The following is a 14,329-nucleotide window of genomic DNA, read 5'->3' on the forward strand; positions in this document are numbered from 1 at the left end:
GAGAACGATTGGGTTCCGCTTGAAAATAATTAATTAAGTATAAGGAGATTTTATTTTATTTTATTTTTTTAAGAATAAGCTGTTGGGTAAAGTATTAATGTGGGAAAATTATGACATTATACGTTACTAAATAGGACAACTGAATAAAGCAGGATTAACTCAATGTACCAGGCTGTATAAGAGGGTTCCTCTGAAAACTGTGTGCCAAGGGAAATGGGCTGAACTGAATTTGAATTGTAATGCTGCTAAAAGCTTATTATTTTATAGCATGGATGTAAAGACGTATTTGCTAAGTTTTCTTTATTAAGTACTATTATTTAGTTATTTATTACTTAGTACATACTATTTAATACTTTCTTCCCAGTGTATTTGTTTTTAAAAATAACTTTAAAAAATCATTCTTTGTTGATATTTATGGTAAATACAAAGCCTAAATGTATTATGTGTATATTTGAAGTGGATACATGGGCTGGAAGTATATTAAATAGAAAAAGTAGTTGTATACTTGTTTTCCCCTTGTGCAGATGTAAAGGTTTACAAAAACACCTCAACTCTAACAAGTGTTTTAAACACGAATATATATCATATATTTCCACAGTGCTTACAATTTGTTACTGTTAGGGTAGCATTTCCAGGAGATAAACTTTGTCACTCTGGCTGTTCTGGGATTTGGGGAAAAAAATTGGTAAAGATATTCCAATTAAAAGTCAATATATTTTTTATATATTTGATAACCCTATTTTCCGGCCCATTGAGTCTTATATAATTAACTTAATAATAATACAAGCTAAATATTATATATTAATAAAGGTACAAAGGCTAAAAAAGATTTGAAAATATATTTACAAACAATAAATTCTTTGAGCCCCTCTTTAAACTAGAAATTATGTAAATAGGTAACTTAAATTTATATAAGGATAGCATTTTCTAAAGAGATTTTCATTTATTTACTTATTTATCTTTTATTGACTTTCATTTATATGATATACTATTGGTACAAGATTTATTTTAGATGATTGTAATTCCTCTGGCTTTATTTTTCCTTTTATGTTTATATTTGTTATTTCTTTGCTGTTGTTCAACATACTTTGTCTATTGTTAAAATTAGTGCGAGGTCATATTTTTGATCATGTGTTCATATATACTGTGTGTATGTTTATGTAATATTGTTGATTTAAATAAAAAAAGTTCTATTAAAAAAACGTTGTCACTCCTGGTGTGGTGTTTCTTTGCTGAGGAAGTTCTGATGACCTCTGACGGGCCAGGAGAGAGCCATTTACACCATTACACAAGACACACACACACAGAGGTGCAGATAGCTCTCTGATTTATTGAGGAAATGCTAGGAGTAATTATACAACTGAATTTAGGGGTGTTGTGGGGAATTTACCAGTTAGAGTTAAGAGTGTTCCTGGCATGAAGTGAGATGTGCTTGTATTAAGACAGTTGTTAATGTGTAATTGACTTAGTTTTGAAACACATACAAAGCTTTGCTGTTAATATGGACAAAAACTGGTCAAAGTTATCATGACACCCTAGAAGCATATTACTCACAAAAGATTAAAACATGATAAAACATATTTAAATCTTACAGTGTGCAAATTTTGCAAACTAAAGTGAAAAACTCCAGGTACATGAAAACTAGTAAATGTGTAGAACGTGTGGACTCCAAGGGGCTTGAACTTTAAATAATGTCATTAAAATTCATGGGCTTTCGGAAGTGGAAGATGTTGCCTTTGCCTTTGCGTAGTCAAAATGCCTCAGTATGCACCGCAGTGTTGAAACTGGACACCGCTTCCTGGTTGAGATAGAATCTTCCTCGGAAAAACCCTGCATACTACCGTACTAAATAGTATGTGACCTGCTGCTTCAGCACCTGATTCGTGCTATTCTTTCACACTGGTTAGTACGGAAGTATGCGGTTTGGGGGTTTTGAATATAACTGAGCTCACAGTTCCAGTTTGTTTCATGAGCGTTACTGTGTACATCAGCTCGGACTGAGGAATAACTTCAGGTAGTACTACACTTCTATTGTCTGTAACTTACTGTCTAACTATACATGTCTAGTATATATTCTTTTTATTGTCTTATATGATTATTGTTAGATGAAGGAAACGCCACTAAACGCTTTGTTTACAAACACGTAAACACTGTTTAATTTACATAAAGTTAGGTCGAGTTTGTCAAGATCTAAAAGTAACAGTATGTTCTGTGTAAAGATATATTAACATATTACTAGTCATTTACAGTAAGATCTATTTTTTTAGGTAAGATTCAAAATCCAAATTTGTTTGTGGAGTTGGTAAAGTTGTTCCCTTTGCTACTATAACAGCCTCCACTCTATTGTGGTGGCAGGACTTTTGAATAGATTTGAAAACCTGGCTGCAGTGATTTACCTTCATTCAGCCACAAGAGAATTATTGAGGTTGGGCAGTGATGTTTAGGTAAGAAGGTCTGTCCCAGCTTTCTAATAATTTCCAAAAATTACTTTTTAAGTAGATTGTCTCAGCTTAGTTCAAATATAGGATGAGAAAAGGGTTTCTTAAACCCTGGGTTGCGACCCTTGGGTAGGGTCACAGACAAAAATATTAACAAATAAACGCATTTTCACAGGCACTTAAACACAAAATGAACTTGTAAGTACATGTAAGACCACTTGTGGAAGCTTTACGTTACATATTGTAAACCACAGTGGGACCAGATTGCCACCAATTTTATTAATTAAGTATATATCGTTTTGTGTTTTGTTTTGATGCATTGTTTGTGTTGTCTGGGTTGCAGTAAATAACATGGACAAAATGTGGGTTGCTTGAAAAAAAGTTTGAAAAACCCTGCTATACCTTGTGCCATTTCAGTGAGCACATAAGATGCACTGAGGATCCTTTACAACTGTTCACTTTTGAGGAGGGCAGTGAAGGGAAAAGTGATGGCAGGAGAGAAGAGTACTCCAGAGGACAAACACTCTTCCAGAGTAATTTGGGTGGTGTTTGTGGCTCTTCTGCTGGACCTGCTTGGCTTCACCCTAATCCTTCCACTTCTTCCATCCATTTTAGACCACTACAGTCAAACAGAGGTGAGGGTTATTCTTTCTGGACTATTTTGTATCTGCTCTATTTAAATTTGCATTAGACACTACATGACAGATAATGCATTTGAAATCAAGTATAGAACTAAGGGTTCTGAAAGTTCCATATCTTTCTTTTTTCAGAGAGCTGGTTGTTGCAGATGGCTAAATCAATGGTTTGTCATATTGTGACAACCAGTTCTCAGTTCTGCCCTACCCCTATTCTATTCCCTTTCTCTGTTGCAGGATGCATATGTTTTTCTGTTCTTTCATTTGGTTTCATTTGTTACTTTATTACAAATGAATAGTAGTAGTATAAATGTTGTCATGGAGTTTTTGCCCACTTATTGTAAGATGTATAATCTGTAGTATACTGTGTTTTTAATTTTGTTTTGTTTTTATTTTTTACGTTAAAAACAGGATAATGTATACCAGTCCCTGCAAAGCTTTGTAGACTGGTTTAGAGGGACTGTAGGGGTACCTATGGAAAGAAAATACAACAGTGTTCTTTTTGGAGGTAATGTATATATTTTTTCAGGTTTTGTATTTTTTTATCTGTGCAGTTGTGTCCAACACTGACTGATCACTGTGTTTTACTTTGCAGGTCTGATTGGCTCACTCTATTCTTTGCTACAGTTTCTTTTCTCTCCAGTAATAGGAGCTGCATCTGATCAGCATGGAAGAAGACCAATGCTGTTTTTAACTACTGTGAGGACAATGCACTATTATAAAAATGAGTACTTATTTGATTACTAAAGGGGTATGGTTACCCTTGCCTATTCCTGATATTAGAAAAAGGCTGTTAAATTGCCAGAACTTGCATTATTTTTCCTCAAACTATTTGTAGGAAAAAGTCCAAGAAAACTAGACTAATGAATCAGTGTGTCTGTAACATGAAACATGCTGCTTAATTTTATTAATGTGTGTGTGTGTGTTTCTAGGTGGGACTGATATTCTCCTACATTCTGTGGGTGGTCTCACACAACTTCAGTATTTTTCTCCTGTCTCGTGTTGTGGGAGGAATATGTAAGGGAAATGTCAGCCTATGCACCGCTGTTGTTGCTGACCTGCCATGTCCTAAAGCAAGAAACCGAGGAATGGTAAGCCATTAGTTCAGTTTAATTACATGTTGTGTTAGTGCATTTTAGCCATTTTCCAAATCTTATTAAATTATGAGATAGCTCCCAACCCCTCATCTAATCTCAGCATGGACCTATCATGATCGTTAGTGGTTCTTTTGTTGCCAATCATTCATTAATGAACAAATATTTATTGTCATGTTGGAAATTGTTGGCAATAAATTACGTAGTGTATTGCTGCATCTTCTAGCCATAAACAAAAGCCAATAAGACTGCAAAAAAACTCTTGAGAAAAAGTATAAAAGAAAATCTGAAAAAGTATGAAGAGTGTATTACAAAGTGTATTACGCAATTGCGCTCTTGTCTGCAATTAATTCCATAATCTGTACTTCTTCAGCTCATGAGAAGAGAGTAGAGTGCAAGAAGATTTAAAGCCCTTAACCTTTTGATTGATATCCCAGAGCTCTAATGACTGAGCTACCTCTGTCCCAATAGACTAACTTATAAACTGCACAATAAACCTCTGTTCCACCTGGGCAACCTAAATAAATTTTTTAAATCATGTAATCTACTACAGGCTTAAATTATATATTGTGTCTTTAAAAGACAAGCTGATATTTATTTGTTAACTGTTGTGAGTGACTAATTCTTTTTGTCTTGTTTTTAAACTAGGCAATGATAGGTGTTGCTTTTTCCTTGGGTTTCACCCTGGGTCCAATAATGGGAGCTTACTTTGCACTAAAACCAGTGGATGCTGAGTTATTCTACCAAGGTCCTGCTTTACTAGCAGTTTTTTTCTCTATAGCAGACCTGCTCTTCATCATTTCTATGCTTCCAGAGACTTTGAACATGGACAGCAAGGTAAGAAAAAAAGGTAGTTGTGCAATGCCAGTGTGATATAATTTTCACATGCTTCTGCATGCTACAGTGTATTTATTTTCATTGTTTGCTTAAATTATCATTGAGATGTTTCTAGTACTCAGTCACCTACTGCAATTTGAATTCAGTGAGAATTCATTAACTCTAAAATAGCTTCAAGAGTCCTGGGAAGAACCATCTTTGCTGTAGTCCATGAATCAGGCTTTTTTATGGTCAAGATAAAAGTCACTGTTGAGTAAGGCAAATAACAGCCCAAAGCATGTAAAGGACAACATGAGAAAAACATCTCAAGTCTTTCCTTGTCCTTTAGAAATTATGCCTTAGACAAATCATCAAGTCTTAGACAACCCTATTGAACATTTGTGGAGAGACCTGAAGGTGGCAGTTTGCAGACTTTTCCCATCCGATCTCATGAAGCTGGTTAAGATCTGCCATGAATAATGGGGTAATTTGCCCAAATCCAGGTTTGCAAAGCTTGTAGTAAGCCTTCAAGAAGATATGTAGCTGTAATGGGCTTCTACAAAGTATTTCATAAAGAAAAAATCTACAAACATTCACTTTGTCATTATGGGTGACTTTGTCTGCGTCATTGGGTAAAACGGCAGTTATTTCCATTCAGGAATCTATATACTTTTTTGGATCCACTACTACATATGGTGTACGAATGACTAATATTTATTTATTCATTTAAGGGTTCTTCAGACCACACAGGGGTCAGGGTTCAGGAGCTTGGAGATCTGCTTAACCCAGTGGCACTTTTCAACTTTTCTGCTGTTACAAGAACAAAGCAGCCACCATCCAACCAACGTATGCAACACTTTGATGAATGTTATACAACTATTTTTGTGTCATAGTCCAACTAGGATATATGTTTTTATATATGTATCAGTCTTTGCCCACATAACCTGTTCTTTATTATTACTTCTTCATTAGGCATGCACAACCTAAAAGTACTGGGCTTGGTGTACTTCTCATACCTCTTCCTTTTCTCTGGGCTGGAGTTTACACTAAGCTTCTTGACTCATCAGCGCTTCCAGTTCTCCAGGTAAGCTTTACAAGACTGAACCTAATTACAAAAATCCAAAAATGTTCTTTGGACAACTACTGTTATGTTTAAACTATATGTTAATGATATGGGAATTTTGATGTATGCATTCAGCAGTCATGTACAAGACTCTGACCCATCAATACAAATATGTTTGTGAAACAGGAATTGGCTGCCTTTTAGCATTTATCCCAACTGCATCTAGATTTTATTTATGGTCAGATAACTCAAATGGTATTTAATGGGATGACAAGTGAAACTTCTTCTTCCAGTATGCAACAGGGAAAGATGTTCTTCTTTATTGGCATCACCATGGCAACATTCCAGGGTGGATATGCCCGTAAGATCCAACCAGGTCACCAAATCCGGACAGTTCGCATGGTAAATATATATTTTTAAAGCCATACACAATTACTACAGTACTTTAAAGGAACAAAAGACACATTTTACACATTTTACACATTTTACTTCTATAAAAAGCTCACCTGTTGTAAGAATTGTTATGAGATTTTTAGGTTATGAAGGTTAAATCACTTTTTTGTTGGTGCATTGTTAAATGGGCAGACACAAAGATGTAAAACGTACACAAACAAAGAATCTATTTAATCTGACTGGGCCGGCATGTTGGGTTGCACTGTTGCCTCACAGCAAAAAGGTCCTGGGTTTGATTTGCCGGTAGAACGGTCCGGGTCCGTTGCGTGGGTTTCGTCCAGGAGCTCCGGTTTTCTCTCACAGTCCAAAGACAAGCAGGTGAGGTGAATTGGAGATACAAAATTGTCCATGACTGTGTTTGACGTTAAAAAAAATTTTTAAGCATGACAATAAACACCTAATAAAATAAATAAATACATTAATCTGACTGTATGGTCAGCAGAGACAAACAGTGTCTTTAGTTAAATATACAGCTCTGGAAAAAAATAAGAGACCACTGCAAAATGCTTAGTGTCATCTTTGTTCTAAAATCTACTGACAACATTTCTCCCAAATGCCAAAAAAGACAATATGTCAAAATAAAATAGATGCCACCAGAGCTGGAATTTCGAATACATCGTATCAAATCTCAGCTCTGCCATCGTTTGGCTGTTGTTCATACAGCGTTAGGGAGCCGGATGGCGACCTCATAACTGGTGCAATTACGACCTCTGCTGGTTGGTTGATGGCGTCCACACAGAGTGGAGGAATAATGCTGATCAGGGTGTGTCTCTCTCCATGCACAGGGCTGATTCGCATATGAACTCGGCTGGTGCAGGTGGAAAAATGCAGTCGGCTACTGCTCACGCATCAGAGGGGACGTGTGTCGTTTTGCTCTCCTCAATCAGGAGCGGGGGTCAGCACCAGTAGAGAGGAAGCATAACGCCATTGGGTAAAAATTGGACGCGCTAAAAATTGGGAGAAATAGGGAGAAAATGCATTAAAAAATAAAACAAATGAGATAAAATAGATGCAATGTAAAAAGTAGGGTTTTAATCTTGGCTATCTTGTTTAAAACTGGACTTTTTAGATAAGTAACTAATTAGACATGCGTCTTAGTTGGTGTACGTGTATGGTTTGAAAGAGAAGGTTTTAATTTCTGCCATCTTTTAGCTTTGTTTTGAGTAAGCAAAAGCATGCTTTGTAATGTGGTAATAAGCCATTGTTTCTACCTACCTTTTACTGCAGAAAAGTGTCAACACCAACATGTCACTCTTTCTACATTTCTTCTTTAGGACTAAGTATATTAAATGTCAAAAAACTAGGGCTGATTCAGTTGTTTTAATGGTAATTTGTGACAAATCTAATTGTAATTTTTAGGTCAAATTAGATGTCATTGACTGAACAAACATACAATATTAGGTTCTTGACTTTTAAAACTGTAAACTTTGGTTAACAGCAATAAGCTTTATTGAATATCTGACATTAACTCTTATTACATGCAGTATTATAATTTCTAAATTGGGATTGTATCTTTTCAGGCAGTATTCTTACTGATTCCTGCCTTCTTGCTTATTGGAATGGCATGGAACCTAATAGTGCTGTATGTTGGCTTGTTTCTGTATTCCTTTGGTAAGCATCATTTATAATTATATGTATATCACTGTTGTATTAATATTCTCAATTTTAATAGCATTATTTTAAAAGAAAAGCAATAACATGTTTTTGTTACATCTCTTGTAAACACCTGCATATTTTTTTCATCTTCAGCGGCTGCCATTGTTGTGCCATGTCTTTCAGCACAAGTATCTGGACATGGTGAGCATGTACTTTCCCGTATGAATAGTTTTAATTAAGATTTCTAATAGCCGTTCAGGTGGCGCTGCAGTAAAAAACACGTTAGCACACCAGAGCTGGGATCTCGAGTACATCGTATCGAATCTCAGCTCTGCCATCCGACTGGGCTGAACAGCCACATGAAAAACGATTGGCCTGTTCATATAGGGGTGGGGTTGTAGTAAGCCGGATAGGGTCTCCTCATAACAGATGCAACTACGACCTCTGCTGGCTGATTGATGGCGCCTGCACAGGGGCGGGGAAGGAGTGCGTTTATCAGGGTGTGTCTCTCCTCACAGGGCTGATCCGCATTAGCACTCACCTAGTGCAGGTGAAAAACTGCATATGGCTGCTGTCCACGTGTCGGAGGGGGCATGGGTTAGCGTCGTTCTCCTCAATCAGAGCGGGCAGTCGGGCAAATTGGATGCGCAAAAAGTCGGGACAAAAAGGGGAGAAAATACATAAACAAAAATACAAATTTTTTTTATAATTTCTTATTATCATCTAAATTATGATTATTTTAATTATAAAACTATTTGCAGTATTCTTTGTTACTGGCACTATAATTTATTCTGTTCATTGTATGTTCGTTGTCTTACAATTTTAACTGTAATATTCATTGGGTTAGGGACTGCCAGTCAAAAAGGGACCGTGATGGGCATCCTTCGTAGTCTTGGAGCATTGGCTCGAGCACTGGGTCCTATTGTGGCATCTTCAGGTAACTAATAAAACAAGATTTTCTCATAATACTGTACCCCTAGCACTTTCTGGTGGGGACTAAATGTTTATGATAATGTTTAACATTTTAGTTGACCCCCTACTTTACTAGAACACTTAAAGAAACGTTAACTCTTTATATTAAGACTGTCCTCATATTTTATTTGCAGTGTACTGGTTGGCTGGAGCAGAGACGTGCTTTGTAGCGAGTGCGGTCTTCTTTGCTGTTCCTTTGTTCTTACTGAACAGACTGGAAAGACAAAAAGAGGACTAGAACAGTCATGCTGCCTTCACTAAAGTTTTTTTTAACTATAAAAATACTTTATCATTGAAGAACATTTTGTAAAAACATATTTTTATGCATTTTTTTATGATTTTATGCAACCTCATATGGTTTAACAGTGGTATTATTTTTAAAGACTACATTGAAGTAAGAATGATGGTTTGGCAATACATGTGGGTTTATTAGCTATTGCTTCTATAAGATAAAATATTTTACACTTTGCAAATCATTTCGAAGCGACCTAAACACCTATTTAAAGTGGTTCAACCTCATTGTTGCATAATATTTTTTGTATACACATAATATTGGGTGCATTTGATGCTTTATAAATGAGACTGTAATGAACTGGTACTCTGTTGATGGTACGATCTCACTTTCCATTGAGTGTTCCCAGAATAAGATCAAGAATAATAATGCAGATAGGATGAAGTGGGGACTAAAAATAAATAAATATACTTGTATACTTATATATATATTATATTTTAATAAATACTTAAGTATGTAGTGTGACATTTTGTATTTTTAATAAATGGGTTATTTTTTTTACTATTTCATAATTTAGGTTAAATTGTAGCACCCTAAACGAACTGTTATTCTTTGTCCCAAACAGGTAACCTGTAAAATTTTGTACTGTGTGTTTTAAACTTGCAAATGCAAAAATAATATTTGACTACTAGTTTAGTCAGTCCCAGATAGACTTCATGAGCATTACTGCTTTCTTTACCTCACATTGTGTTCACACTGAGCCGTCAGGCACGGTCATCCTCAGGTGAAATGAAACCAATGTAATCACAAGAAAAGTCACATAAAGAACACAAAGAACACTTTGCGAACTTTATTAGTTTATTGTAATTATTTACACATAATGAAAAAAAGAAAAAAAACGAGTCATAATCCCAACTGGTGGAGGTCTGGGGTCACAAATTTAGCTGCTGAGGCCGAGATTACATTCTGCATGTTCTGTTGTGTCTCATGCTGAAGAGAGCTCCTGTGAGGAACAAAGTTCATGTTACACTCAATACCAATCTCAGTTTTGGATTTACATTTTTAAATGTTATTATCTTTTACCTTTTTTATTTTGCTCCAAACATCTGAATCAGATCATCATCCAGCTGTTTTCTCTCAGTCTTTTCTCTCTGTCTCCCTGCTCTGTGCTGGTTGTTAGAAGGCTTTGGTTGTTGTTTCTCTGTTATCTCCAGCGTTGTTTCATTCAGCACCTTCTGTGTTCTTTCTCTTCTCCTCAGAGCGAGCTGCTCAGTCTGATTCTTCATTTTATCTTGTGTTTGATTTTGCTTTTTCTCATTCTTGTTCACAAACATATCAAACAAATCCATTTCTTTCGTCATGCTGGTGTCTTTTGTCTCAACTTTGGCTGCTTTCTCTTGCATGAATTCTTTTTTCCTCTCATTTGCTTTAATGCTGTTTACGGTCTCTGGTACCTTTTGTGTTCTTTCTCTTTTTCTCACAACCAGCGGTTCAGTGAGATTTACCTTTTGATTTTGTGTTTGAGTTTGCTTTTTGTGATTTTTTTTCTCAAACATCTCAAACAGATCTTCTTTCTTCTCACTGTTCTTTGTCTCCTTCTGCAGTCCCCATGTTCTCCAATCATTTCTCAGTGCATCCAGTTCTTCATCTACTTGGTTCTTAGTTTCCACTTCTGTTTCTGATTGTTTCTCAATTTTTACTTTGGCTTCTTTCTCCTGCATCAGTTCTTTATTCCTCTCATTTGTTTTAATGCTGTCTCCTATCTCTGGCACCTTTTGCATTCTTTCTCTTCTTCTCACAACCAGCGGTTCAGTGAGATTCTCCTTTTGATTTAGTGTTCGAGTTTGCTTTTTGCAATTCTTCTTCTCAAACATCTCGAACAGATCTTTCTTCTCGTTGCTTTCTGTCTCCTTCTGCAGTCCCCATGATCTCCAATCATTTCTCATGGCATCCAGTTGTTCATCCAGTTGGTTGTTAGTTTTTACTTCTGTTTCTGACTCTTTCTCTACTTTTACTTTGGCTTCTTTCTCTTGCATCTGCTCTTCTTTCCTCTCATTTTCTTTAATGCTGCTTTCTGTCTGTCCTTGTTCCTCTTGTACCTGGTTCTCTGCCTCTTTCTCCATTCCCTCCTGCAGTGTCATCAGTGTTGGTATTTCACCCTGACTCTCTGCCTTTATCTCCATCTTCTCCTGCAGTGTCAGTAGTGTTGGCATTTCACCCTGACTCTCTGCGTCTTTCTCCATCTTCTCCTGCAGTGTCAGTAGTGTTGGCATTTCACCCTGACTCTCTGCGTCTTTCTCCATCTTCTCCTGCAGTGTCAGTAGTGTTGGCATTTCACCCTGACTCTCTGCTTCTTTCTCCATCTTCTCCTGCAGTGTCAGTAGTGTTGGTATTTCACCCTGACTCTCTGCGTCTTTCTCCATCTTCTCCTGCAGTGTCAGCAGTGTTGGCATTTCACCCTGACTCTCTGCCTGTATCTCCATCTTCTCCTGCAGTGTCACCAGTGTTGGCTTTTCAACCTCAGTCTCTGCCTCTTTTTCCATCTCTTTCTGCAATGTCAAGAGTGTTGGCTTTTCAACCCCAGTCTCTGTCTCTTTCTCTATCTCCTCCTGTAATGTCACCATTGTAGGTGTTTCATCCTTTGCCTCTATCTCCATCTTCTTCTGTAAAGTCACCAGTATTGACATGTTGTCCTGTATCTCTGTCTCTTCCACTCTTTCAGTCTGTCTTTCCACCATTTTTATTTCCTCAATCTTTTCCTCTATTTCATTTACCTCATGCACTTCTTTGACTCTTTCAACTTCTCGCTCAGCCTGCTGCTTTAGAATTTTCTTTTCTTTTGCTATTCTTTTTCTTAATTTCTCCTGCTTTACTTCCTCAGCATACAGCAGTTGATCCATCTGCCTCAGTTCCTCTGCCTCTTCTATTCTTTTTCTCAGCTTCTCAAGCTCCTGCTTCAGCGCCTCTTCTTTCTCTTTCTCCTTCAGTCTCTTTAACTCTTGCTCTTTCCTCATCTTTTGTAACACAGCCCACTTTGCTCTCTCATTCTCCACCTGTATCTCCAACCTGTGCACTTTCTCTGTCTGTTTCATGGTTTCTTTCATCTCTTCCAGCTCTGTTCTCAGTTGCTCCTCTTTCTCTTTTGTTCTCACTATCTCAGACTTTTGGTGGTGGTACATTTCTCTGAGACTCTCAGTGCCAGATGCACTATAAAGCTGTGCAGGACTGAACACTGATCCACCTCGACTCAGCTCCTCCTTAAACCACTGGTTCACCCTGTTCGACTCCTGTATCCTGGATGATTCTTGTGGCCAGTTGTGGTTTGCTGTGGTCAAGGCATCTTTTTTATACCAAGTCATATTCTCTCCTGGTCTTTGCTTCACTCTTAAAAACTCCTGCACGATGTGTCTCAAATTATTTCTCTATAGAAAAAAGAAAAAAAAAACAAATATGTTTAATGTATTGTTAATACTGATTAAGAGCACAAACACAGTCTTAAACAATCTTGCCTTTTCATTTTGTCTCTGTCTCTCTTGTTCCTGAGCTTGACCTTTTTTGTGCATTCTGATTGTCTTTTTAAGCATTTCAAGCTCTACGTTCTCTTCCTGGCGTTTTTTCTTTAGCTCATCTGTGATGAACTGCTGGAGCTGCTGTTTGGTCTCTTCTGTTGTTTTTACTTTTCTCTCTTTTTTCTGCAGACTTTGTTTATTCTGCTGTTTTTGTCTCTTTTCTTGCTGAGCTTGAACTTCTTCCTTGTGCATTCTGTCCATCTCTCTAAGCATTCCAGGCTCTAACTTCTCTTCCTGATGTTTTTTGTTCAGCTCATCTACGATGAACTGCTGAAGCTGCTGCTTGGTCTCTTGTACTTTCTTCACTTTTCTCTCTTTTTTCTGCAGATTCTGAATCTGCTGTTTTCTCTCTTTCTCGTTCTTGTCCATTTGCTTCTTTAAATGATGCAGCTCTCTCTCCATCTCCAGTTTCAGCCTCTGCATCTCATGCAGTGTGTTTTTTTCTTCCTGCTGTTTCTGAATCCTCTTCTGCTCCCTTCTTTTGCTGGGCCAAATCATTTTCAGCAAGCCTCTCCAGAACCCACTACCTTTGGTCCGGTTGGACTGTGGGTCTGGGTCTCGCAGTTTAATTGTGTCCAAGGATCCAATCTGTAAACAAAACAGCATGACCAATGATTTCTCTGTGCTTCTACTTTATAGCTCAGAGACTAAACACACTTTGTTCATACTTAACAACAGTATCATGAAAACCAAAATAAAATCTGAAAATGAGTAGAAGTAAGGATAAGGGCACCTCTTTTTTCCTTCTGGATGTGTAGTCCATATCCTCAGCCACAGCCGTCCTCATTTCATTAACATAAAATGACCTAAAGTTACACACATTGTAGTTACGAACATGGAAGTGTTAAAATATTACTTTTTTTTCATTACAACTTTTTCCTGTAATACCTTGCAACAGGTTTTACTTTAGAGAATGTAATTATTTCATCTTAAGATGTGGATGTGCCAGCTACCTTTTCATCATCTCCTGTCCTAGATCCAGGCAACTGGACTATAACCTTCTGTTGAAATAAGAAGAATATTAATTTACACAAAGCTTTATGGGACCCCGGCTGGATGCAGTATGTTCAGGATCACTAAGTACCTTCACTTACACTTAATAACCGTAAAACGTCCGAAAATACAGGATTAGGAGAATAATTCAGTCGTTGGGTTAGCATACACGTGTGTTCTCTAGTAGCGCGTTTGAGTAACTGATGCTGGTTTAGGGCAGCACTGATGGAACTCTGGTTTTCCCATTATGACGTAACACACACGCTCTGGATTGAGTGGAAGATGACGTTGAAAGGACTTTACACTGTCTTTTTTACTACTTTGGAATATGTTATTTCTAATACAACTTTTAAGTTACAACCTATCAGTTCAAACCGACAGATTCTGCTGCCGTTACATGATGTTCAACCAGTAATACCAATCATGACCTATAGGTGGCGCAACAGTCGTTTTTAATGAAAAACAACA

The 14,329-nt window shown here is 37.1% G+C and overlaps 2 protein-coding genes across 2 annotated transcripts; one reads left to right on the top strand and one right to left on the bottom strand.

Annotated features, from left to right (window-relative positions):
* Positions 1-1,960: 1,960 nt before the first annotated feature.
* On the top strand, positions 1,961-9,824 carry mfsd10 (major facilitator superfamily domain containing 10). Its single transcript, XM_063017992.1, has 13 exons — positions 1,961-2,014; positions 2,856-3,073; positions 3,485-3,581; positions 3,669-3,772; positions 4,006-4,164; positions 4,816-5,004; positions 5,715-5,829; positions 5,956-6,067; positions 6,340-6,448; positions 8,020-8,110; positions 8,249-8,296; positions 8,943-9,032; positions 9,202-9,824. The coding sequence occupies exons 2-13, from the start codon at positions 2,927-2,929 to the stop codon at positions 9,303-9,305; spliced, it is 1,365 nt and encodes a 454-aa protein (XP_062874062.1). The 5' UTR covers positions 1,961-2,014; positions 2,856-2,926; the 3' UTR covers positions 9,306-9,824.
* Positions 9,825-10,145: 321 nt separating this feature from the next.
* Positions 10,146-14,045, bottom strand: LOC134335327 (trichohyalin-like). Its single transcript, XM_063017852.1, has 6 exons — positions 13,963-14,045; positions 13,822-13,869; positions 13,602-13,674; positions 12,809-13,456; positions 10,383-12,721; positions 10,146-10,302 (listed from the first exon to the last, which is right to left on the bottom strand). The coding sequence occupies exons 2-5, from the start codon at positions 13,830-13,832 to the stop codon at positions 10,388-10,390; spliced, it is 3,066 nt and encodes a 1,021-aa protein (XP_062873922.1). The 5' UTR covers positions 13,833-13,869; positions 13,963-14,045; the 3' UTR covers positions 10,146-10,302; positions 10,383-10,387.
* Positions 14,046-14,329: the final 284 nt, after the last annotated feature.

Source organism: Trichomycterus rosablanca, chromosome 21, assembly GCF_030014385.1.
Source record: "Trichomycterus rosablanca isolate fTriRos1 chromosome 21, fTriRos1.hap1, whole genome shotgun sequence".
Taxonomy (NCBI): domain Eukaryota; kingdom Metazoa; phylum Chordata; class Actinopteri; order Siluriformes; family Trichomycteridae; genus Trichomycterus; species Trichomycterus rosablanca.